Raw genomic sequence first — 24,222 nt, 5'->3', positions numbered from 1 at the left:
AAATAACTATAGCACTATAGCACTGTCGTCCCGTTGTTCATTGATTTGCTCGAGCAGGCACCAGTAACATCTCCATTGTGAAACTTGTTGTTACTGTTTTTGGCATATTGAATACGCCACAGGGAGCTTGCCAGGCTCTGCTGCGCGGGCGGGATACTCTCGGTAGCTTGCTGGGCTCTCTGAGAGGGACAGAAGAATCGAATCTGGGTCGGCCACGTGCAAAGCAAACGCCCTACCCACTGTGCGATAGCTCCAGTCCAACCAAGGATAATCATAATATAATTATAACAGCCAATAATGAGCTGTCCTTAGAATCGATACGACCTAACCACGACCCTACCTCAAGTGCCCCTGTCTGCTTTAGACACAGGGCCACCGCACAAAGAACTGCATCTCAGTGAAGAAGTCTGGAAGCTGCCAAAGACAGTCGAGCCATTAGCCGGATAACCTTTTAACACTGAGAGCCGGATCAGCTTCTTGAAAGAGGCACCATATGTCCTTGAAATACTGCTGGCAATTAGGATCACGGAGAACATAACAGAGAGGGAGAAACAGACATAAACTCTGACACGGAAAGCAGGCGCGGTGCTGGATCCGTGGGAAGATTAACTGCATGCATCCCGTTTCTGCAGGCAGGCCTGGCGGCTCGTAGACACAGTTCCCCACTCGGTGACCTCAAAGCTCCTCTACCACCCGGGAGGCCACTGGAAAGGAAAAGCGAGGGCACGAGAGCCAGGCTGCGCAGCCGGCCTGGGGCAGGGGGATCAGGGCAGGTGCGAGACTCTGGCTTCTAGAGCCACTGTGCATCCCGGGAAGTGTCGACCTTGACTACACAGTTAAAGGTTGCAAAAAGAGAAACAAAACAAAAAAAACCCAACCAACCTTCTGTGTCTGTCAGTTTTGTGGGGAAAGCCTGAAGGATTTTTAAAGGGCTTTGTGAAAAGGGACTTATTTTTTTTGTTGTTGTTCTTATTATTTAATAGTGGGGGGGAGCGATAGCACAGCGGTAGGGCGTTTGCCTTGCACGTAGCCAACCCGGGTTCGATTTCTCCATCCCTCTCGGAGAGCCCGGCAAGCTACCGAGTATCCCGCCCGCACGGCAGAGCCTGGCAAGCTCCCCGTGGCGTATTCGATATGCCAAAAACAGGAACAACAAGTCTCACCATGGAGACGTTACTGGTGCCCACTCGAGCAAATCGATGAGCAACGGGACGGCAGTGCTGCAGTGCTACAGGTATTTAAGAGACATCCCTAGCTTGCCAAGACACAGAATTTGAGCGCTGAAGCTGGCTCCATGTACCCCAAAGCCCTGAAAGTCTGACAGCTAATTCCACCGCACCGGCAAGCTGCGTCCACACCACCCACAGCCCCACAGGACCAATCGGGGAGGAATATCGCTCTCGAACCCGAGCTGATGTGTGGCAGCAGGAGCGGTGCCACCGTGGAGCCTGCTGCAGCCCAAAAAGGTCGTCTGAGAAGCGTGTCCGACACGCTGACCTCAGCCCCAGTCCACAGAGGCTTTTCCCGTGCAGGCAGCAGTGTGGCAACACCAAATGAATTTCACTGTGAACATTCATTATCATTACTAGCTTGCCTCTGAGCCACCTCCAGCATACTCAGAGCCTACGACCCGGGTTCAATTCCTCCGTCCCTCTCGGAGAGCCCAGCAAGCTACCGAGAGTATCCCGCCCGCACGGCAGTCACAACAAGTCTCACAATGGAGATGTTACTGGTGCCCACTTGAGCAAATCGATGAACAATGGAGGAAGACAGTGCTACAGTCTCTCCTAAAATGCAAGTTCTTTTGTCTCCATTATCAACTTTGCCTGACACACAGTTGGTATGCAAATATTTTTTTTTCTTTTTGGGGTCACACCTGGCGATGCACAGGGGTTACTCCTGATTCTGCACTCAGGAATTACCCTGGCAGTGCTCAGGGGACCATATGGGATGCTGGGAATCAAACCTGGGTCGGCCGCATGCAAGGCAAATGCCCTACCCGCTGTGCTATCGCTCCAGCCCCGGGTATGCAAATATTTTTAAGTGTAACTCCTGGGGCTGTAGTGATAGTACAGTGGGTAGTGTGCATGGACCCCCCAGGACTCCTGAGCACAGAGCCAGGAGTAAGCTCTGAGCACTGCTGGGTGTGACCCCAAACAAAACAAAACAAAACAAAACAAACAAAAACAATAAGTAGCTCCTTTAATTCTCCTGACAAGTCTATGAGATAGAGAAGCAATAAGTTCTTTTTTCCAGATGAGGTCACTGGCACCCAGAAAGATTAAGTCACTTGCTCAAAATCATAGAGTAAATGGTAGGGTTGGAACCCAAACCCACGCTCCGCGGCTCGAGACCCCTACTTTTAAGGAATACCAAGTCTTTCAGACTCTGTTTTCATAAAGGCAAGAACCAGCGCACACTGAGTGCACCTATAAATGTTGCTGTGACTCACGTTGAACGTAACAGTTCCAGGAAGGAGGCTCTGGTTTTAACCACACAGGTGAGCGCAGTGCTTCACAGAGACATCCTGCAACTTGTCCAAAGAGTCCTGCAGTAACCTGTGCCACTAGAATTCATATGAAGGCCACGTGCCTCAAGGCCACTTATATTTTTTACTTTTTTCCCCATCAACTCAATTTCATTTATTAAAATTTTGTTTCTCTACTTCTCTTTTTTAAAATTCTTTTAATTTTATTGAATCACCTTGTGGTTATTCTTGTGGCTTGTGAGATAGTTGCAAGCTTTCATGTTTGGGTTAAAAACACCCATCCCTCCACCAGTGCACATTCCCCACCACCGAAATCCTGGGTATACCCCCCCCCTTTCCCACCCTCCCCCTGCCTCCACGGCAGACAATATTCCCCATACTCTCTCTCTACTTTTGGGCATCATGGCTTGCAACACAGACACTGAGAGGTCATCATGTTTGGTCCATTATCTACTTTCGGCATGCATCTCCCATCCCAACTGATTCCTCCAGCCATCATTTTCTTAGTGATCCCTTCTCTGTTCCATCTGCCTTCTCCCCTCCGCTCATGAAGCAGGCTTCCAGCTATGGGGCAATCCTCCTGGCCCTTGTATCTATTGTCCTTGGGTGTCAGCCTCATGTGATGTTATTCTATAACGAGTCCACGTTTTATCTGCACCCTTCTTTAGCAATACCTGCAGTTCGGCTGGGTCTTCCTTTGGGGAAGGTGTAGGGGGCTACACCCAGCAGTGCTTAGCGGGTTGCTCCTCCTTGAGTGCTCAGTGGAAGTACTATATAGTGATGAGAATCAAACCCAGGGTCTCACACATACAAAGAAAGTGTTTTAGTTTTATTTCTAATGTTTTTTTTCTTCTTCTTGGGTTACACCCGGTGATACTCAGAGGTTACTCCTGGCTCTGCACTCAGTAATGATTCCTGGTGGTGCTCAGGGGACCACGTGGGATGCCGGGGATCCAATTTCGGGTCAGCCACAAATGCCCCTGTCCCTGCTCCAGCCCCTATTTCTAATTTTTACCTCACATTATCTTTTTCCCCCACAAAGCCTCATACAATTCTGGCTTGATTTCCCCTAACAGTGACTGAGTAAAAATGACAGTCTGCAGAGTCTGGGGTGTGACACTGACTTAAATCAGAGCCCGAATCCAAACCAGACCGTGCTGTGCCCTGGGAAGCCTCTTCCCTCAAGACAACGGCATGAACTGCTGCTTCAGAAGTGCCACCCCAGCCCTTCATCCGGCAATAGTAGCAATAGGTGCCAGGCGGTTGTAATAATACTATGAGTAACATTGGTAGTAGGAATGGTACTAGTACTGGCAGTGCCCTGTAGTACTGGCAGCACAGGGAACACTAGTGGCACTGGTGATGGTAACAAGATTCGGAGACAACACAGTGGCGAGGCTGTGGCCCACACCTACTCACTAACCCACGGGCTGAAGTGCAGGGTAAGAGATCGGAACTGAGCTTTGAACACTGTTCCCTAACGTCAGGTGGCTGTGTGATGACGTTGGTTTCACCTTCCTCCCTGGCCACTGGGAGATGGTGTCTGTGGACTGCCACCCAACCTGTCAATTGCCTTTGTCTCCTGATCAGACTGACTCGTCAATATTGTCTTTCTCTTCTCCTTACTGTCCTCTGCACGGTGAGTTAATTCAGAGCAATTGCTTTTTGTTGCTCATCGATTTGTTCGAGCAGGCACCAGTAACGTCTCTCATTGAGAGACTTATTGTACTGTTTTTGGCATATCCAATATGCACGGGTAGCTTGCCAGGCTCTGCCACGCGGGCTTGATACTCTCGGTAGTTAAAAAGACAAGCCTGTGGCTTGGGAGTTGATTGACTCCAGATAATACTACCTACTGGACATCTGCTCTCTGGACTTAAGCCTCAGTTGCCCTTACTTCCTAGATTCCCCCAAAGCAGGGTCCCGATGAGGGACTGGATGGACCCAGGGCAAGCGGTGAGCTATGAGCTACCCTGGCATCGAGATGGGCCTGGCCAAAGTGCCCTAATCCTTAACTAGAAGTTAAGAGCTTGGTCATGGACAAATGCTGTCGTGGTCCAAAAATAATAACTAGAATTGGACCATGCTGGGGTTAGGAATGATTGGTCTGGCCTGAGCACTGTAGTCTGAGTCTGTGGTGAGATGTCCCCAGGAGAGTCACCCTATAAGTCTAAAAGTGTCTATTACTGTGTCCATACAGAATGGTAAATATGAGGAAGGAGAATTAAAGATGCTAATTAAATTGCAGGTCTAAGGAGAGGAGAAACACACTTTAAGAGTTGCTTTGTCCTTGTGGGCTGCAGGTGGTTGGGAAGTCTGGGAAAACATTTTTGATCATGCTTCCTGTGGGGAGGCGTGGTTGGGGGGGCGTGGTGAGAGGATAAAAAAGAGCGGCTTCGGGGAGAAAGGACTGGATTGTTGGATGGATGGATGATGGATTGATTGAAGGAGAGACAGTTACAGAGACAGCAGAGAGACAGCAGAGAGAGATAAAGGAGACAGATACAGCAGGAAGAAAGAATTGTGCAGTTAGAGATAGACACACACACACACACACACACACACAGAGGGTTGGAGAGAGCTGGGAGAGACGAGAGATCGAATAAACGGCAACTAACCAGCCACCAGCTTGGCCCTCGCTCTTCCTTCATCCGTCCAAGGCAACAGCCATCCCGGGTGGAGAAGCAGCTTGAGAGCATCGAACACGGGCAGTGAGAGAGAACCGCCCCGAGAGCCCGCGAACATCCTTTCACGTGTAATCCCCGCACGCGTGAGGGGCTGACGCAGCCCGAGAGGGGATTTACACAGCTCTGCATGTGGGAGTTTTACACAGGTGGCAAACCAGGTCCCGGGAAAGCTCACGGAAAGCCTGACCAAGAGTCAAGGCTGGGGGGCTTCTCAGGAGGCCCAGGGTGGGTTTGCAGGGAACCAAGTCACACCCAAAGTGCCATATGAAGCAACTGGACACCTCTGCTCTCCAGAATGGGGCAACGGATCCATCCTCTGACACCAAATGAGCAAAGGGAGGAAAGGGGCAGCGGAGACGGGGTGGGGCTGGGGGCGTCCAGGGAGCAGACCTGGTCAGGGCCGTGTCTGACTGGATGTTGATCTGCAGGTTCACAAGATCTCGTGAAGGCGGCTGGTTTTCCATGCAGGGAACCGAGTCTCAGGACGCGCCAGGAATTTTCAACAGCTCTGCATTGTGGACCGGGCTCGGGTTTATTTCCTGGCTTGTGGGCTCCCGCCGATGCTCCCCTAACTACAATCTCACCGAGAGACCCCCAGACGGAATCAGACATCTGGGCTCTGGAAATCCTCATCTCTGTGTTCCAGGGAGTCTATGATTCTAAATCTTTTGCCAACGGAGGGATAAACTGCATGATAACAGGATGGCGCTGTCAGGTACGCCCGGCTGGGAACCAGCACGTGTGGCCATGCCTCAGTTTCCCTCCGAAGTCCGATTCCATCCTCCACCATATAACGGTTCCCTTTGTCCCAATGCACCACACCCTCCTCCTCCCTTCCCTTCTGGTAACCAACCACTAATTGGTCTTATAATCGAAAAGCTTATTTTTGTTTAATTTTGTTTTCTCCATTTACTACGTGTGAGTGGAATCATATGGTGTTTGTCTTTCTCCTTCTGGCTTATTTCACTAAGCATAATACCCTCTAGGTCCATCTCTGCCGCTGCACATGGCAACATTTCATCTACTTTTTTTTTAATAGCCAAATAGTATTCCATTGTGTTTATAGAACACAGTTTTGTTATTCATCAGTAGATGGGCTTTTAGGTTGTTGCAGTTCATGGCTATTCTACACCATGATGCAATAAGCACCGGGTAGGAACATCTCTTCCAATGGATGTTCGTGTGTGTGTGTGTGTGTGTGTGTGTGTTTTAAATAAATAGGCAAAGTGGGATAACTGGACTGCCTGGAATTTCTATTTTAAGCCTTCTCAGGAATCTCCATGCTATCTTCCACAACAGCACAACAGCTGCATTAACTTACACTCCTACCTACACAGGCCCCCCTCTCGATACATCCTCACCGCAGTTTGTCTTTTGGAAGATGGTCATTCTCGTGGGTGTGAGATGTCTCATTTGGGTCTGCCCGCATTTGCCCATTAAGAAAGAGACGATGAGGTCCCATTTGCTTAGCATTGCTTCCACTTGCTTGAGCAACTTTGGAACTGTGTATCTCACGGTGATTCAGTTAAAAAAAAATACAGAAAAAAAGAGATGATGACAATTTTTTCAGGTATCTATCAACTCTCTGTATCGTTCCAATTTTTTTTTTTGCTTTTTTTTTTTTGGGTCACACCCAGCGATGCTCAGGGGCTACTCCTGGCTCTGCACTCAGGAATTACTCCTGGCGGTGCTTGGGGGACCATATGGGATGCCAGGGATCGAACCCAGGTCGGCCGCGTGCAAGGCAAACGCCCTACCTGCTGTGCTATCGCTCCGGCCCCTGTATCGTTCCAATTTTAGTATATGAGGCTTCTGCCCCTCTCGGAGAGCCCGGCAAGCTACCAAGAGTGTGGAGCCCGCACGGCAGAGCCTGGCAAGCTACCCGTGCATATTGGATATGCCAAAAACAGTAACAACAAGTCTCTCAATGGGAGACGTTACTGGTGCCCGCTCGAACAAATCGATGAGCAACGGGATGACAGTGACAGTGACCTATCAACTATCATTTTGTTTGTTTTTGCCAGTGCTCAGGACTTAGTCCTGGCTCTGTGACTCCTGGTGGTGCTTGGGGAACCATTTGGGGTGCTAGGGATTGAACCTGGGCTGGCTTCGTGCAAGGTAAGTGTCTCTCCTATACCCGTTCTCTAGTCCCTACCCTTATGTCTACTTATGGATTATCTCTTCAGATTTTCTTCCAACTTTCTGATTGAGTTGTTATTATTATTCTTGTGTACTGTTGAGGTTTGTTTCTTTATGTATCAATTGGATAGAATATATAATTTCTTTATGTATTACTTGGATATGAACCTCGTTGTGCAAATATCTTCTATTCATTAAGCTGCCATCTCTACTTTTGTTTGTTTGGGGGCCACACATGGAAGAATTCAGGGAATAATATTCTATGGGCTGGAGCAATAGCACAGTGGGTAGGGCGTTTGCCTTGCACACAGCCGACCTGAGTTCATTTCCTCCGTCCCTCTTGGAGAGCCCGGCAAGCTACTGAGAGTATCCCGCCTGCATGGCAGAGCCTGGCAAGCTACCTGTGGCGTATCTGATATGCCAAAAACAGTAACAACAAATCTCACAATGGAGACGTTACTAGTGCCCGCTTGAGCAAACTGATGAACAACTGGACGACAGTGCTACAGTGCAATGCTATACTTTTCTTATCTCATTGCTCTTGCTAGGTCTGACACTCGATTGAACAGCGTGGTGAGAATGAGAATCTTTGCTTTGTTTCTGATATGACAGGAAAAGCTATCAGTTTGGGGCCTATTGCTGTTGGCTGTGGGTTTGAATAGATGGCTTTTATTCTATTGAGACACATTCTTTCCAGGTCTATTTTGCTAAAGGTTTTTAATCATGAGGAACTTGCATCTTGTCAAACACCTTTTCTGCCTTCATCAAAATAATCATCATTTTTGTCTCCTGTTTGGCTCATGCGCGGTATCACATGTGCTGATTTGCTTATGTCGTACCATTCATACATTCCTGAAACAAATTTCACTTGATCTCAGAGCCTATAGGACAGAGCTGAAGCAGTACTTAGAGGTTACTTTAGAGTCATATTGACCTACCTCAGGGAATAAGAATTACCAATAAAAAAAAACTTTAACCCACACCTAAGTGAACTGAAGGAAAAAAAGTAAAACCAAAGTCAGTAGATGGAAGAAAATATAAATTCAAGCATAAATTAGTAAAACAGATTTTTTTAAAAGGCCAAAAGATCAAGAACTATGGAAATATTAATATAGCAGACATTTAGTCATACAGAGAGAAAACACAAAGTCAGAGGCGAAATAGATGTTACTATAGATACTACAGATATATAAAAAATTAAAGGAGAGAACCCTAAAGAATTGTAACAAGGGAACAACCCACAAGAAGAAAAATTCTTACATTTCTAGACTGAATCAGAATGAAACAAAAAACAATTAACAAATGCATCAGAACATGGATAAGGTTTAAATTCAAACAGTAAAACTAAAACAGTAATCAAAACTCTTCCCACAAACCCAGCACCGGATGAATTTGAGAATGAATACCAGAAAACTTTTTTTTTCTTTTTGTGTCACACCTGGAAATGCACAGGGGTTACTCCTGGCTCATGCACTCAGGAATCACTCCTGACAGTCCTCAGGGGGCCCTATGGTATTCTGGGAATCGAACCCGGGTCGGCCGTGTTCAAGGCAAACACCCTACCCGCTGTGCTATCATTCCAGCCCCACCATAAAACTTTTGAAGAGTCAAAACCTATCCTTCTCAAAGTCTTCTTCTTTTTCTTTGTAAAACTAAAAGAGGAGGGAGAAGTTGCAAACATATTCCATGCAGTTAGTATTCCTCCAATTTCCAAAACCAGAGCAGAACATCACAGAATAGGTGAAAACCACAGACCAAGTTGAACCCGGGCTTCGGGGAGGGAGAGCAGACTCGAACTCCCAACTCCATGCAAAATGGACAGACCCCACCACAGCAACCTCCCACTCCCCACCCCCGAGAACTCCCGGGCTCTGCCCATACTGACCCGGCCCCACCCTTCCCCATCTCAGTTCCTGCCTGATTCTCTCTGGTCTTCAACCCGAGAAGCACCTTCCTGGCTCCTGAGACCTTCGCCTGCCAACTCGCTGGATTTGCGCCCCCAGCCATCTGCACAGTGCACGCCTCCCTGCCTTCCTCTGAGCTCCAAGTACGTGCTCCCTCCAAAAACTCCTGCCCGGAGCTACCACCCACCCCTTGCGGACGAAGCCCTTCCCCACGCCCCGGTTCTCTCTTTAGCAACCATCATCTCTAGCACATACGCGGCCTCTCACTTACTGACCCGGCTTCCTTCACTGACAAGCCTGGAAGCTCTTTAAATACAGGGACGCTTGGATGGCGGCTGTTGACCTCAGTGCCCGGGACGACACAGGAACTCGATACGAAGGCTCACCTGTGCTGCCCACCGTGCTTGTGTTTTAGGCACGCTAGCAACGCTGGCATCCCCGGGCAGTGAGAATCAGCCCCTCTCCCCAAATAATGTTTTCTGGAGTGGCAAAGACTAGCTTTGTGTGTGTGTGTGTGTGTGTGTGTGTGTGTGTGTGTGTGTGTGTGTGTGCTTTTTTGGGTCACACCTGGTGATGCTCAGGGGTTACTCCTGGCTCTGCACTCAGGAATCACTCCTGGCGGTGCTCAGGGGACCATAGGGGATGCTGGGAATCGAACCTGGGTCGGCCACATGCAAGGCAAATGCCCTACCCGCTATGCTATCACTCCAGCCCCAGAAGACTAGCTTATTTTGCAAGCCCAACTGTCTCATTTCTCGGTGCCAGCTCTTCCCCCCATGCCCCCTGCCTGAATGCACCTCTTGAGGCTTCTTTCTCCTGTTTCCTCCCTTCCTGCAACCCGGGGCGGGGGGGGGGGGTGAAACCACCTTTTTGGTCCTGGAGAGAATGTCACTGGCTCACCCCAGCGAGGGCTAAGCTGCCGCTGACCTGCTTAGCTAGTGCCACCCTGGAGCCAGCTCACCATCTGTTCACCACAGACCAGACGGCGACGTGACTACCGTCACCCGAACAGGAAACGAGACTCCGTGCCGTTCCCAGCGCATAATGGGTCCAGTGAGGCCTCCAGTCCCCCAGACATATTTGTGTCCCACCAAAAATATCAGTGTCCCACCCCTCCATCGCATTTCAGTGTGATTTACAACCATCCCCAGGATGCCGTGGCATAAATACAGCGACGAGTAGTTGCTCGTAGAAATCAGAGCAATGCACCGGGTGCCGAGACGGAGTATTGGTCACGCAGAACTGTGGGCTGTCACTCTCTCCCCCATGCCAAAGAACACAAGGATCTATGTGTTTTCGCTCCCCCTCCCCGCCTCCCCCCTACCCTCTCACCCTGAACAGCCTCTGCTCAGGAGAGCCCACGCTTTTATCTGCTGCCCAGCCAGCGAGCGAGTGCCAGGAAGACAAAGACCTTGCCTGTGAGTTGTCGCCAGCACACGCCTGGCTCACGGCTGACATGCAAACATTTGTGGAATCCTACTCTTCCCATGAAACTGTAGTCGGCTCAGTTCCCAGCTCTGGAAACCGTGACTGGACAGTAAACGCATCATGAATGTCTGAGCTTAAGACACATTTAAGATGGAGCGAGACAGTCTTCTAAATGATCCATCTCTAATAATTGTGTTAACTCTATTAAGGGTGACGTCAGAGGAAATGTGCTCGCATGAAAAACATATCCAAGAACTGTAATTGGAGAGTGGCGGGGCGGGGGGGTGCTGAGGGGAGGGCGGGGGAGGGGGTAGTGGATATAACAGACAAAAGTGCTCGCTGAAATTTCTAAACTCTGAAACGCAACCAGCGGAATATATGTAGCTCAGTGGTAGGTCCTGACACGAGTAGGAGGAGCTAAGTTTGATCCATGGCACAAAACAAAACAAATTAAAAACCACCACCGGCAATAGTTTAAAAAAAGAGAACAAAATGGAACTGGTTTACCACTAAAAAAACAAAAATCTCTCCAGTTTAACGGTGACCACATTAAAACCGATCTCAATAGAGCAAAAGTGAGGTGGGAACATCAGTTTTAGTAAAAAATCTTTGAAAACCATAAAACATCAGTAGTGCGATATGATGCTTGGTTAATGTCATCCTTCTTCTTTAGTTTGAAATGAGGATTACATTTTGTGATGAATCTCTTTTCAAGTCCATGAGTGGGTCTGTTCTTTAGTGTAGTTTTCCATTACCCAAATGTGTTAAGAGCGCCGAGGATGACAGGCAGGCAATTTCCCGACCGTCTGACCATTTAAACTCAACTTACCACCTCTCGTCTAAAGCAAAGTGACAAAATTAAACTTAACAGAAGAAGTAATTGGCATCGGAACTTAAAAAAATAAGACAATGATATCTAGGGTGTAGCTTTATTAGCTTTATGAGGGGAAAGAAAAACATGTGAGCACACACACACACACACACACACACACACACACAAAACACCAGTTCCCGTCACTAATTAATCGAGCCTAACACAAATTCCCTTTCCAATGCCAGTGGGGGCTGAAAAGGCCAAATGCTGAGCAAAATATAATCCCTCCACTGTGGGGGCATAATATAGATGACCTTTCCCAGCAGTGCTCTCTGATTCTTGGGACGGTTTTGAACCCGAGTGCAGACAATAAAATGCATGCACATGCGTTGGCCTCCGCTTCCTCACCTGAACCCAGAGAACTGCCTCTGTGTGCTCCTGTCCCTTCCTCCCGCTGGAGGGGCTCTGTGTGACTGGTTCTTCATCTTCCTTGACTTCACATAGTCGGCAAGATTTTTAGGCCCGAGAAAAATCTTGCTGGGCTACCATGGGCCAATAACAGAACCTTGGGGTGGTCCCTAGGATGCAGCTGTCTTGCATCCAGGCAGCCAGGGACAGATAAGGCTGCTTTCTCGACCACAATAGTCTCGTGACTTATTTATAAGTATAAAAAATTCCACTTCTCTGAGGCTGCCCGTTCAGCTCCGTCGTAGGCTAAGAGCACAGGAAGTTAAGACAAGGACAACTTGAAGGGCGGGGAAATAGGACGGAAGTTAGAGCTCATGGCTGGGGTAGGAGAGAGAACTTAAAAAATTCCAAGGGGAGGACTCAGGAAGACAGTTCAGAGGGAGAAAGGACTTCTGAGGTGCCCGTGGAAGACAATGGAAGTGGAGGCAGAGCCTGACAGAAAAGGCAAAGGCTGTGTCGAGCCATCACTTGGTCCCGGTGCTCGGGTAAATTTGGGACCAACTCAAAGTCAATTTTTCTTTCTGCTCATCACTTCTGCAGTTTATGGGTATGACTAAGAGGGTTATGCAAGTAGACACAAAACAGAGTAGGGGGTAGCGAGAGTTTGTAGGAAAAAAGTAGTAGACAGCAATTCACTTTTTGGCTTTGAGTCATACCTGAGTGTGCCTGGGGTCTACTGGAGGGGGGAGGGGGGCCATGCAGCACCAGGAATTGAAACCAGAGTTCTTTTAAAAAAAAATTTTTTTTTAATTAGTGGATCACCGTAAGGTACAATGACAGAGTTATAAACTTTCGTGCTTGTGTTCCAGTCACACAATGATCAAGTACCCATCCCTCCAACAGTGCCCATTCCCCACCACCAATAATCCCAGTATCCTCCCACCATGCCCACCCTATCCCCCCGCCGCCCCCCTCCCCGATCCTGTGGCAGGGGATTCCCTTTTGTTCTCTCTCTCCTTTGGGGTGTTGTGATCTGCATTAGAGGTATTGAGTGGCCATCATGTTCGGTCTATAGTCTACTTTCAGCACATATCCCTAATCCCGAGCGGGTCCTCAGAACACCCTTTACCTGGTGTTCCCTTCTCAATCTGAGCTGCCCTCTCCCCCAGCATGTGAGGTCGGCTTCCGAACCGTGGAGCAATCTTCCTGGTCCTTATCTCGACCATTCTTAGGCATTAGTCTCCCATTCTGTTACTTTATATTCCAAAGATGAGTGCAATCTTTCTACGTCTGTCTCTCTCTTTCTGACTTACTTCACTTAACATGATATTTTCCATGTGGATCCACCTATATGCAAAGGTCATGACTTCATCTTTTCTAACAGCTGCATAGTATTCCATTGTGTAGATGTACCAAAGGTTTTTTTTTTATCCAGTTATCTGTTCTCAGGTACTTGGGTTTTTTCCAGATTCTGGCTATTGTTAACAGTGCTGCAATGAACATATGAGTGCAGATGTCATTTCGACTATACCTCTTTGCCTCTCCGGGATATATTCCCAGAAGTGGAAACCAGAGTTCTTGAAGCCAGAATATGCCCCCTAGTCCTTTCAATTGCCTTCCCTGGTCCAATAATTCAATTTTATAGCAGAGAATGGTGGTTCCTTTTGGTTTCTCTCCATACTAGTCTCCAGATACTGTCAACAACAGTGAGAGGTGTATAGGGAACTAATGTAGCCAAGGGAAAAAGATCAAATAAGTCTGTGAGCTCAAAACAAGGCTCACCTGCAGGTGGCCCCTCCTGCGCTAAAACCTTTAGTTCTAGAACAGGGAAAATAATGAGGGGGGGCGGTCCCTCATTCTACAGGGGCAGGCGGGGGGAGGCACTGCCCTATGATTTTTTAAAAATTTTTTTAATTAATGAATCACCGTGAGGCTACAGATTTACATATTTTCGTGCTTGTGTTTCAGTCATACACTGCTTGAGTCCCCATCCCTCCAGCAATGAGCGTCCTTCTCCGCTGATGACCCCAGCATCCCTCCCACCCCCTCCCCCATAAGATTTCTTTATGTCACCAGGAGCAAAGGGGAAGAGCCTGAGAGTGGACAGCCACAGACATGGCTTTGAACTCAGAAAACAGAAATCTTGTTTCATCTCCAGCCCCTTGCCTCAAGAAACCTCAGGCATGCCAAAGGGACTCGGCTTTGAACTGGTGAAATAGAAGCTTTTGTTAATTGGGGTCATCCCAGGGAATGATGAGAAGTGGAAGCAAATCCTCCCACTCGAACTTCTGGGCTTCCTTTTAAGATAATTTGGGAGATGTTTCTTGGCTCCTGTGATTCGGAGATGCTCTGTGAAGAGATCTGGCTTTGACCCTTTTTTTTTTTTGGAGAAGGACCTTCATGAGTGGAAAGATGACTCCACATGTCCCAGAGATTTTCGGGCAAATTTTGAAAAAGTCTCCATTGCACTTGCTGCCAAAGCAATCAGACTACAATTACATGAGCTTGGGGTTTGTGGCAGGAATCTTTATACCTGCTCCACTAGCAGAGGTGGAAAAATGCTCATTATTTTCAGCTGATTATCCCCAAAGCAAAACCATAAAATTTGAAGTGTCCTCATAGAGTTGGGAGTCTTTGGCAGCGGATAGTGATCCTAATTATAATCTTTTGTTTTTCTTACGGGGTTGGGGGTGGGGTGTTCCCAATCGTGCTGGAGATGTGGTACCCAGGGCTACCCATGTGCTGGGACAGGGGACATGGAGTTTGGGGGAAAGGACTCAGGCCTCAGCCAAGAGAAGCACGTGCTCTAGTGCTCTGAATTTAAAATAGTCTCTAAAAGCTCAACTATACCCAGAAACCATGAGAGGTGCCATCAATGTCACCGTGGATAAGGTTGGTCATTCCTTCGCATAAAAACAGGAAAGAATAAATAGTGCCTATTGGAGGGATGGGTGTTTGATCATTGCGTGACTGTAACCCAAACATGAAAGCTTGTAACTATCTCATGGTGATTCAATAAAATTTAAAAAAAAATAAACTGTGCACTGGACAATCTTCACCTTAGCACTGTAGCACTGTTGCCCCGTTGTTCATTGATTTGCTCGAGTGGGCACCAGTAATGTCTCTATTGTGAGACTTGTTGTTACTGTTTTTGGCATATCGAATATGCCATGGGGAGCTTGCCAGGCTCTGCTGTGTAGGCGGGATACTCTCTGGAGCTGTGTGGGCGGGATACTCTCTGGAGCTTGCCGTGCTCTCTGAGAGGGACGTTGGAATCAAACCCGGGTCAGCTGCATGCAAGGCTAACGCCTTACCCACTGTGCTATTGTTCCAGTCCAAAACACCCCACAAATTGCTCCTGAGGCTAGTACTGCAAACAAACAAACAAACAAAAAGCCAAGTGAGTCCTAGCCATGGGAAGGCAGCCCAGGGTACACGACCTTATAGGCAATATAAAGCTCTGTCTTTCTGTCTTTTTTTTTTTTATTTTGGGCCTCACCTAGCGATGCACGGTGGTTACTCCTGGCTCTGCACCCAGGAATTACTCCTGGTGGTGTTCAGGGGACCATATGGCATGCTGGGGATCGAACTCGGGTCGGCCGTGTGCAAGGCAAACGCCCTACCCGCTGTGCTTTCACTCCGGCCCTCTGTCTTTCTGCCTTTGGCAGGTGGCCCTGCGCCCGTGTGGCTGTGGGGACGTGGGAAAACACTTGCCTTCTCTGTACCGTGATACATTCAGCTGATCTTACCAATGCCTGAGTCTCCATATCTCAGTACTAATTGGGGTTCTCTGTTACGGTACTTAACATGTACCTAGCACTGATTAGCTGTCTTATTGCTGCTATTCCTGTAAACCTGGTGTAAGGAGAATCACAGATTTAACAAATCTTAATTGGCTTCCTTTAATCTGAATGAGTTCACCGAGACGGAGTTGCCAAACCTTTAGACATTGTTTGAAATCCACGGTAACGGTTTTGCCTCCTAGATGCCCCAGCTCTCTAGAAAGAAAATGAAATTATCTTCTAAAATGGAGTCAAAGCATTTTCTTCCCCCTGAAGAATCCCTCCGAGCCCAAAGGAGCCGATGACTCAAACACAATGGGTGAGAGTTTGCATATTGCTTTGCATGACATTTGCATGCCACCGGTTCATTTTTGCTGGAAGTGAAAATCCGCCCACCATCTGCTCCTTCCCTAGTCTCTGATGATCCCCTAGGTGTTGAGTTGGCTGTCTCTGCCTGGGAAAAACGAAGCAGCTAGCATGCAGTAAGCAGTTTCAACATGTGATGCTCTAACTGAAGAGAGCAGGGCAATTCTGTCTCGGTCCCGCCCCATCACTGGGCATCCCTCTGGACCATGCTACTATGGGTGGGGGATGGGGACCCTGGCCACAAGTCACAAATACATCAGGCAGCATCTGATCGACTCAGCATCTGAGTATAGGACCCCAGTAACTAGTGCACCTGATGGTCAACCAGATGACTCGCCACTCTCACTCGACTTAAACAATGGTTTCTGACCACCAGTGACTTCCAAACTCAAACCAGGGCAGAGCTTTTCCGAGTGTGAACAAGTGTGCGGTAGTAAACCTACAACAAAGACTTGCTTTCACCCGAAAAACTGTCGGGATTTTCAGGTAAACACATGACAACCAGTATTTGGCAATTAAAAAAATTATATCACTTAATTAACCGGGGCCCTAGTGCTAGAATCTTCTATCAGCTCCAAGCATTTGTTTAAACGGAGTCATCAGAATCTTGACTACTTGTCCATAGGTGATAACGGAACCACATTTTGATTAGAGCTTAGTTAGCTGTCATTTCTTGGAAGTAACTGAATATTTTCATACTCACAGACGTCTATAAAAATATTAGTATACAAACTAATGGCCTTAATGGGTCAGATCAATGACCTGATTCTCATGTGAGAGCTGAAAAGAACATCTTAATAAGGTATATTCTGCAAGTTAGACATTGAATAACGCATACATTCATACAACCCATGTCCACAGAGCATACTACACCCACAGGGAGCTGGAGAACCTAGTTTGCCATAAGGTCTCAGATTTGGGATTCAAGTAGTAAGACATATTCCTTGCATGTGTGAGGTCCCATGTTTGATTCCCCAGCAGTGACAGGTGCAGCCTGAGGGCCCCCAAGCCTGGCTGGGCCCGAGAATACTGAAAGTAACCTCCCTGCTATAATTCAAACTACCTTCAATCTTATATTGGTCATAAATTCCCAAATTCCAACCAGAACACTGTAAATATCATTAGAATTGTTACGTTACAGCTGGAGCGACAGTACAGTGGGTAGGGCAATTGCCTTGCATGTAGCGACCTGGGTTTTATTCCCAGCATCGCATATAGTCCCCTGAGCACTGCCAGGAGTAATTCCTGAGAGCAGGCCAGGAGTAACCCCTGAGCACCACCAGATGTGACACAAAAAGCAAAATAATTACAATAACAATAACAATAACAATAATAATAATAATAATAATAATAATAATATGTCATAGCATTGCTGCTTAATCAATAGGTTTGGGAAGAATGACTCTCAGCTGTGTTAAGTGTCTTAAGAAGGTACCTGCCTGGGGCTGGAGCGATAGCACAGCGGGTAGGGCATTTGCCTTGCCTTGAAAGCGGTAGACCCAAGTTCGATTCCCAGCATCCCATATGGTTACCCAAGCACCGCCAGGAGTAATTCCTGAGTGCATGAGCCAGGAGTCACCCCTGTGCATCGCTGGGTGTGACCCAAAAAGAAAAAAAATAAAGAAGGTACCTGCCAGGTTTTGCAAATTGGGAGTATCATGTGAAACATAATACACAGGTGGGCATTCAGTATCTCACACTACCAACATTTTCAGAATCAATATTAAGATAAATACCCAAAAGATAAGTCATTTTACTCTTCACTTTTCCCAAAATGTGATTCTTCCGGGGATAATCTTTAGAATTCCAGACATTTTAGAGATCATTTGGCCCGGTTCCACTGTTTTTTACAGATGAGGAAGCTGAGCTCTGGTCTGAAAGCTGGCACCTCCGCTTTCTTTAAAATAATAATAATAAAAAAAGTCCCCCCCTCACCCCCCTTGGGGCTGGAGCGATAGCACAGCGGGTAGGGCATTTGCCTTGCACGCAGCTGACCCGTGTTCGATTCCCAGCATCCCGTATGGTCCCCTGAGCACCGCCAGGGGTGATTTCTGAGTACAGAGCCAGGAGTGACCCCTGAGCATCGCTGGGTGTGGCCCAAAAAAAGGAAAAAAAAAAGTCCCCCCCACCCCAAACCCCAGCCCCCATCTCCCCATTGCTGCCTGGACGGGCCTGTGCAGTGCAAGGCGGGTCAGGACCCACCAGGCTACACAGCCACGAAACCGTGAGTGGAGGGTGGAGTCTCACAACAGGGAAATCAGCCTCAGGGAATTGTGGACCCGGGAGGGTGGGTCACCTCCTGAGTCTGGGCTCTCGGGGGCAGAGGGCACAGGGGTTCCCCCAGGGCGTGATGGGGGCCTGCCTCCGTGCCTGCCCCTCCTCAGGCTGGCCTGGCAGGCGGACTCCTCGCCAAGGACACGCCAGCTGGCTGGGAGCTCCGAGGAGGGCTGCACGTACCCGCGGGCCCTGGGTTCGAGAGCAGCTGCCTCTGGACCCACGTGCCCGCTGGGCTGCACGCTCTGCAAACAGCTGCTTCCTGGCGTGGGGGCGTCCATGTGGGCCTGAAGCGGAGTGGGGGCAGGGGGGGGTTCCTGGAATTCCAGAGGCTCCAATCCCGACGTAGCAAAACGCAAACCGAACAGCCAATGTTCAGGTCTGCCCTCACTACGGCCGTGTCTGTGCCCAGAGAGGGCCGACACCCCCGCCCCCCGGACCCTTGGCCCTCGGCGTCTCACAGCCAGGCCTCCAGCTGGCCTCAGCCCAGCCCTGGGCTGGGTTCTCCAGGTACAGAGGTGCAGCCACAATGCTCTGGGGACAGGAAAGGAGACAGGTGTGTGCGCGCGCGCGTGTGTGCGTGTGTGCGTGTGTGCGCGCACGTGTGTGTGTGCGTGCGCGTGTGTGTGCGCGCACGTGGGCGCGCAGACTTCAGAGAGGGTGAGGGGAGCGAGGATGCTGAGAAGGCGTGTCGCTGGGAGCAGAGACGCAGGCCTGCCCGGCCCCAGCTCTTGGGGTGGTGGGGGTACGGGAGGCGGGCAGGGGGCCCCCTTGGGCCGTGCTCTTCCAACACCGTAGCAGCCTATGGCACAAGGTCCCGCTTCAGACCCATGCACCGTGTCCCCAAAGGGGTAGAAGCGTGTGCTACTCACAGGAGAACACGTCTTCCAGAAGTTCCTAATTGAAATGCTCCCCCAGGGCTAGGGAAACAGCTTGAGAGGATGCGCTCTCGCTCTGCCCGCCAGAGACCCGGGTCCGACCTCCTGGACCGCACGGTTCCCCAGCACCGCAGGGAATGGAGAACCCCCAAGCACAAAGCGGGGGTGGCTCCCAAGCACCAGGTTTGGGCCCCAACATGTATATTCGTATAGAACCTGATAAAAGTGAGACCGTCTTGGTTATGGAATGAATCACTGTCACCGTCACTGTCATCCCGCTGCTCATCGATTTGCTCGAGCGGGCACCAGTCACGTCTCCATGGTGAGACTTGTTGTGACTGTTTTGGCATATCCAATACGCCACGGGGAGCTTGCCAGGCTCTGCCGTGCAGACAGGAACCTCTCGGTAGCTTGCCGGGCTCTCCGAGAGAGACGGAGGAATCGAACCTGGGTCGGCCGCATGCAAGGCAAACGCCCTGCCCGCTGTGCTATCTCAACAATGCAAATAATGAATCCATGGTGATTTGCATTATCCCTGGCCGTGCTGGAGAGGGGAAGGGTGACAGACAGACATCTCCAGGCTGGCCTTCCTCTCCGCAGAGCGCAGAAGTGGCTGCAGCCTTAAGGGAGCAAAGGGGACAGTCGGGAGATCCGGGAAGGCGCAGTGAGAAGTCAGGGAGCAGAGGAGCCTGCAGGATCGCTCTCCCGGGCCCCCAGCCACCGTCTTTACTCAAGTCACTTTCCTCCCCCGCGCACCCCCAGGTGTCAGGCCCCGGGGAAGCAGTGACTGGAGAGCCGGTTCCACAGGGAAAAACAAATACTGTGGACGGGTCCATCGGGCGGCCCACAGCCGAGGACAAGGAGAAGGCTGGCTTTCCCTCCTGAGATACGGTTCAAAAAGCTGTTCACGCTGAGGTTTCACCATACAGTGTTCCAAGACCCACCCCCTACTAGGGTATAGTTCCCACCATCAACCCCCTCTCGGCCCCCAGACTGCCTCTACAGCAGGTGCTCTCTCTGTCTGTCTCTGTCTCTGTCTATCTGTCTCTCTCTGTCTCTCTGTCTCTGTCTCTCTGTCTCTCTATCTCTCTCTGTCTCTGTCTCTCTGTCTCTCTCTGTCTCTGTCTCTCTGTCTCTCTCTGTCTCTGTCTCTTTGTCTCTGTCTCTCTCTGTCTCTGTCTCTCTCTGTCTCTGTCCCTCTCTCTGTCTCTGTCTCTGTCTCTGTCTCTCTGTATCTCTCTCTCTCTCTCGCCCTCCCCCTTCTTCTTTTGGGTATTACGGTTTGTCTGGATAGTCTTAAATACATCTCTGTTCAGATCTAAAAGCTCTTTTTTAAAAAAAATCTTTAATACCTAATTCCCAGCAGAAATATTTTATTTCCAATTATTTAATGTGTTTAGAAAAAAAAAAGACAGACCGTGGCGGGAGGCAGGGGAAGGGGCTGCGGGCGACCTACCTGCTGTCCCCGGCGTTCGCCACGTACAGCTTGCCCAGCAGGCAGAGCACGATGAGGGCCGTGCAGCCGCCGGATATGTTGTAGGAGCTCCTCTCGCGCTCGATCTGCAGGTCCTGGAACAGAAGCGCGAAGTGAGTGGTGGGCTTGCACGGGCACGCGCATCCGGCTTTCTCCGCCCCGCCCCTCTGACACTGCCCGCGGAGTCGGAACACACTGAGTTCCGGGAGAGCAAACACCCATCATTGCTTTTTTTTTTCTCTTTTCCCCCCACCGCCTCCTGCTGGAGAGCAGAGTGGCAGAAGGCTGCCTCAGTCTGAGACCATCCAAGGCCACCCACAAGCCAGAGATGGGAAACCAGACAGCAACCAGACACCTCAGACCAAAACCGCACCGCACTGGAGCACTGCCATTCAGTTGCTCATCGGTTTGCTCAAGCGGGCACCAGTAACGTCTCCATTGTGAGACTTGTTGTTACTGTTTTTGACATATTGAATACGCCATGGGGAGCTTGCCAGGCTCTGCCATATGGTGGGATACTCTCAGTAGCTTGCCAGGCTCTCCGAGAGGGACGCAAGAATCGAACCCGGGTCAGCCGTGTGCAAAGCAAACGCCCTACCCGCTGTGCTATCGCTCCAGTCCAAGCAAGGATAATTATAATGTAATTATAACAGCCAATCATGAGCTGCCCTTAGAATCCCTCAGGGACGCTTCCCGTGTCAGGCTCTACGCTTCGGGGCGAGACGCTTCTCGTCCTTCTACCGCCCCATCAACCTCCCTGTTCAGATCCAGGGAAATGGGTAACTTGCTCACTTTAACTTCGCCTGGCGGGACTCTGGGCTGCTTCTTCTCCGCCAAAGCCTACAACTTGCCAACGGATGCAGTTTCCCCAAGAAAATGAACGAGGGACCCACCACTCTGCCTGCGGAACTCTGCACCACCGACAGAGCAAGGGTTCCCGTGACCTCCGCTGAGTCGCTGAAAATTACCTGCATGCTGCCAGAATACGGCCGGACACCTCAGTGAGAGTCTACCACGGAGGCCCGAGGAGGGAGGCTGAGGTTTGGGTAGAGGAGAGGAGGCTGGTGACTTGGACCCTGGGCTGCTCTGAGGCTGGGGCCCCTTCGTGAGTCTCAGAAAATAGAATTAGGGTCAGAGAGACAGGATGGAGGGTTCCAACCCCCCACTATCATACATGATCTCCTGAGCCCCTCAGGACTGACCCCCGAGCACGGAGCCAGGAGAAAGCCCTGAGCACTACTGGGTGTGACCCCCAAAAATGTTAACAAAAAATAAATAGAAGAGAGAAAAGAGAATGAGAGCTTCAAGGCTTCAGTTGGGTTCAACGGGGCTCCCTGCAGAAAGGAGGGTCAGCGGGTCATTCCAAGCTAGAGAAATCTCCAGGGGAAACTGCAAGAAAGGGTCTGCGTCGAGGGTCCAGGCGAGAAAGGCAACATGGGTCACGAAGACCATGGACAGAGGGAGAAACCGGCCCATCAAAGGCAAACCGGGAAGGAACTGGGTGAAGGGAAGAAGGGGTGGGGGTGGGGGGCAGGGGTGAATGTGCATGCGAGATGCAGCTTGGAAAGGCTTCAATAAGGAAGTTGGTCACCAAAACAGCTGAGCAAGCTTGAGGCCGACATGCAAGGACCACATTAAAGTTTCAGAATCGACAAAAACTGGGGCTGGAGCGATAGCACAGCGGGGAGGGTGTTTGCCTTGCATGCGGCCGACCCGGGTTCGATTCCCAGCATCCCATAGGGTCCCCGAGCACCACCAGGGGTAATTCCTGAGTGTGCAGAGCCAGGAGTGACTCCTGTGCATCACCGGGTGTGACCCAAAAAGCAGAAAAAAAAAGGGGGGGTTGACAAAAACTGTGAGGATGTGCCTAGGAGGAGGACTGAGAAGACGGTGTTGCGTGCATGCACTTGGCGGGTCTTCTAGATGTTTCCCACCACCCGCCCCGCTCCCACAGAGGCCTCAGGGCTGGGGCCTCTCACTGTGCACCGTCCCCCCCACCCCAGGCCATATCAGTGGGGGCTGAGGAGGAGGGCAGGGCAGAGGGATATTTTAAAGTGCCCGGTTATTCAAATGATCTTGCACCCTCTTTCCCCTGCCTCCCCCTGCCCCCCCCACACACTCAGGAGAAATGTTGCTCCTTGATTGATGAAACAGAAGTTCCTGAAAACAGTCAGAGATCACTGAGCGCATGAATCAGCACTGCCGCATCGGTGAGGATGTGGCCAGCTGAAATAAATGAACCGATATCCGAACCCGGACAGGAAAGGGAAGGGGGGCACAGACATCCAAAGAAGGGTCAGCAGAAGAGAGCATCCAGGGCCAAGAAGACAGCTCCAAAGGCTGTGGGCGAGACCGGCACATTTTAACCATCTACACAATGGAATACTATGCAGCTGTTAGGAGAGATGAAGTCATGAGATTTGCTTATAAATGGATAGACATGGAGAGGATCATGCTAAGTGAAATGAGTCAGAAAGAGAGGGACAGACACAGAGGGACTGCACTCAGTTGTGGAGTATAGAATAACATCACATGAGGCTGACACCCAAGGACAGTAGATACAAGGGCCAGGGGGATTGCCCCATAGCTGGAAGCCTGCTTCATGAGCGGAGGGGAGAAGGCAGATGGAATAGAGAAGGGATCACTGAGAAAATGATGGCTGGAGGAATCAGTCGGAATGGGAGATGCGTGCCGAAAGTAGATAATGGACCAAACATGATGACCTCTCAGTGTCTGTGTTGCAAGCCATAATGCCCAAAAGTAGGGAGAGAGTATGGGAATATTGTCTGCCATGGAGGCAGGGGGAGGGTGGGAAAGGGGGGTATACCCGGGATATTGGTGGTGGGGAATGTGCACTGGTGGAGGGATGGGTGTTTGATCACTGTGAGATTGTAACCCAAACATGAAAGCTTGTAACTATCTCACAGTGATTCAATAAAATTTAAAAAATTGTTTTTAAAAAAAGGGCTGTGGGCAGCAATTGCACAAGGGAGGCCTGGGTCCCACGCTCTGCATCACATGGTCCCTGAGCACCACAGGGCGGAGGGGAGGGAGAGGAGGGGAGGGGAAGGGAGGAGAGGGAGGGAAGGGAAGGGAGGCGGAAGGGAAAGGAGTAGGGGAGGGAACAGGGAGGGGAGGGGAGGGGGAGGAGGGGGAGGGGAGAGGAAGGAGAAGGGGAAGACGGGGCTGGGAGGGGTGGGGAAGGAAGTGTCACAGCAGGTAACACGCTTGCCTTGCAAGTGGTTGACCTGGATTGGTTCTTAGACACCCCACATGGTACCCTGAGTATGGTCAGGAGTAAACTCTGAGCACAGAGTCAGGAGTAAGCTCTGAGCACTGCCAGATGTGGCCCCAAAATTTGAAAAGAAAAAAAAAACCAAAACATTTTCTAAATGAAATTTTAAAACGAGAAAGGAAACATTAAGATGTCTAGATGAGGGGCTGGAGTGATAGCAGAGCGGGTAGGGTGCTTGCCTTGCACGTGACCGACCCGGGTTCGATTCCCAGCATCCCATAGGGTCCCCTGAGCACGGCCAGGGGATAATTCCTGAGTGCAGAGGCAGGAGTGACCCCTGTGCAT

General features: G+C 50.0%; 1 protein-coding gene across 1 annotated transcript in view; it reads right to left on the bottom strand.

Moving 5' to 3' along the window:
• The window catches only part of PPM1H (protein phosphatase, Mg2+/Mn2+ dependent 1H), a 331,573-nt gene that overhangs the window by 148,513 nt on the left and 158,838 nt on the right, over window positions 1–24,222 (bottom strand). The window contains exon 4 of the mRNA XM_055127374.1: window positions 20,625–20,737. Coding sequence (XP_054983349.1) covers window positions 20,625–20,737 — 113 coding nt within the window. The remainder of the gene's footprint in view (window positions 1–20,624; window positions 20,738–24,222) is intronic.

This window comes from Sorex araneus, chromosome 2, assembly GCF_027595985.1.
Source record: "Sorex araneus isolate mSorAra2 chromosome 2, mSorAra2.pri, whole genome shotgun sequence".
Taxonomy (NCBI): Eukaryota; Metazoa; Chordata; class Mammalia; order Eulipotyphla; family Soricidae; genus Sorex; species Sorex araneus.
Note: the sequence above shows the minus strand (reverse complement) of the source record. Positions and strands in the feature narration are given on the sequence as shown.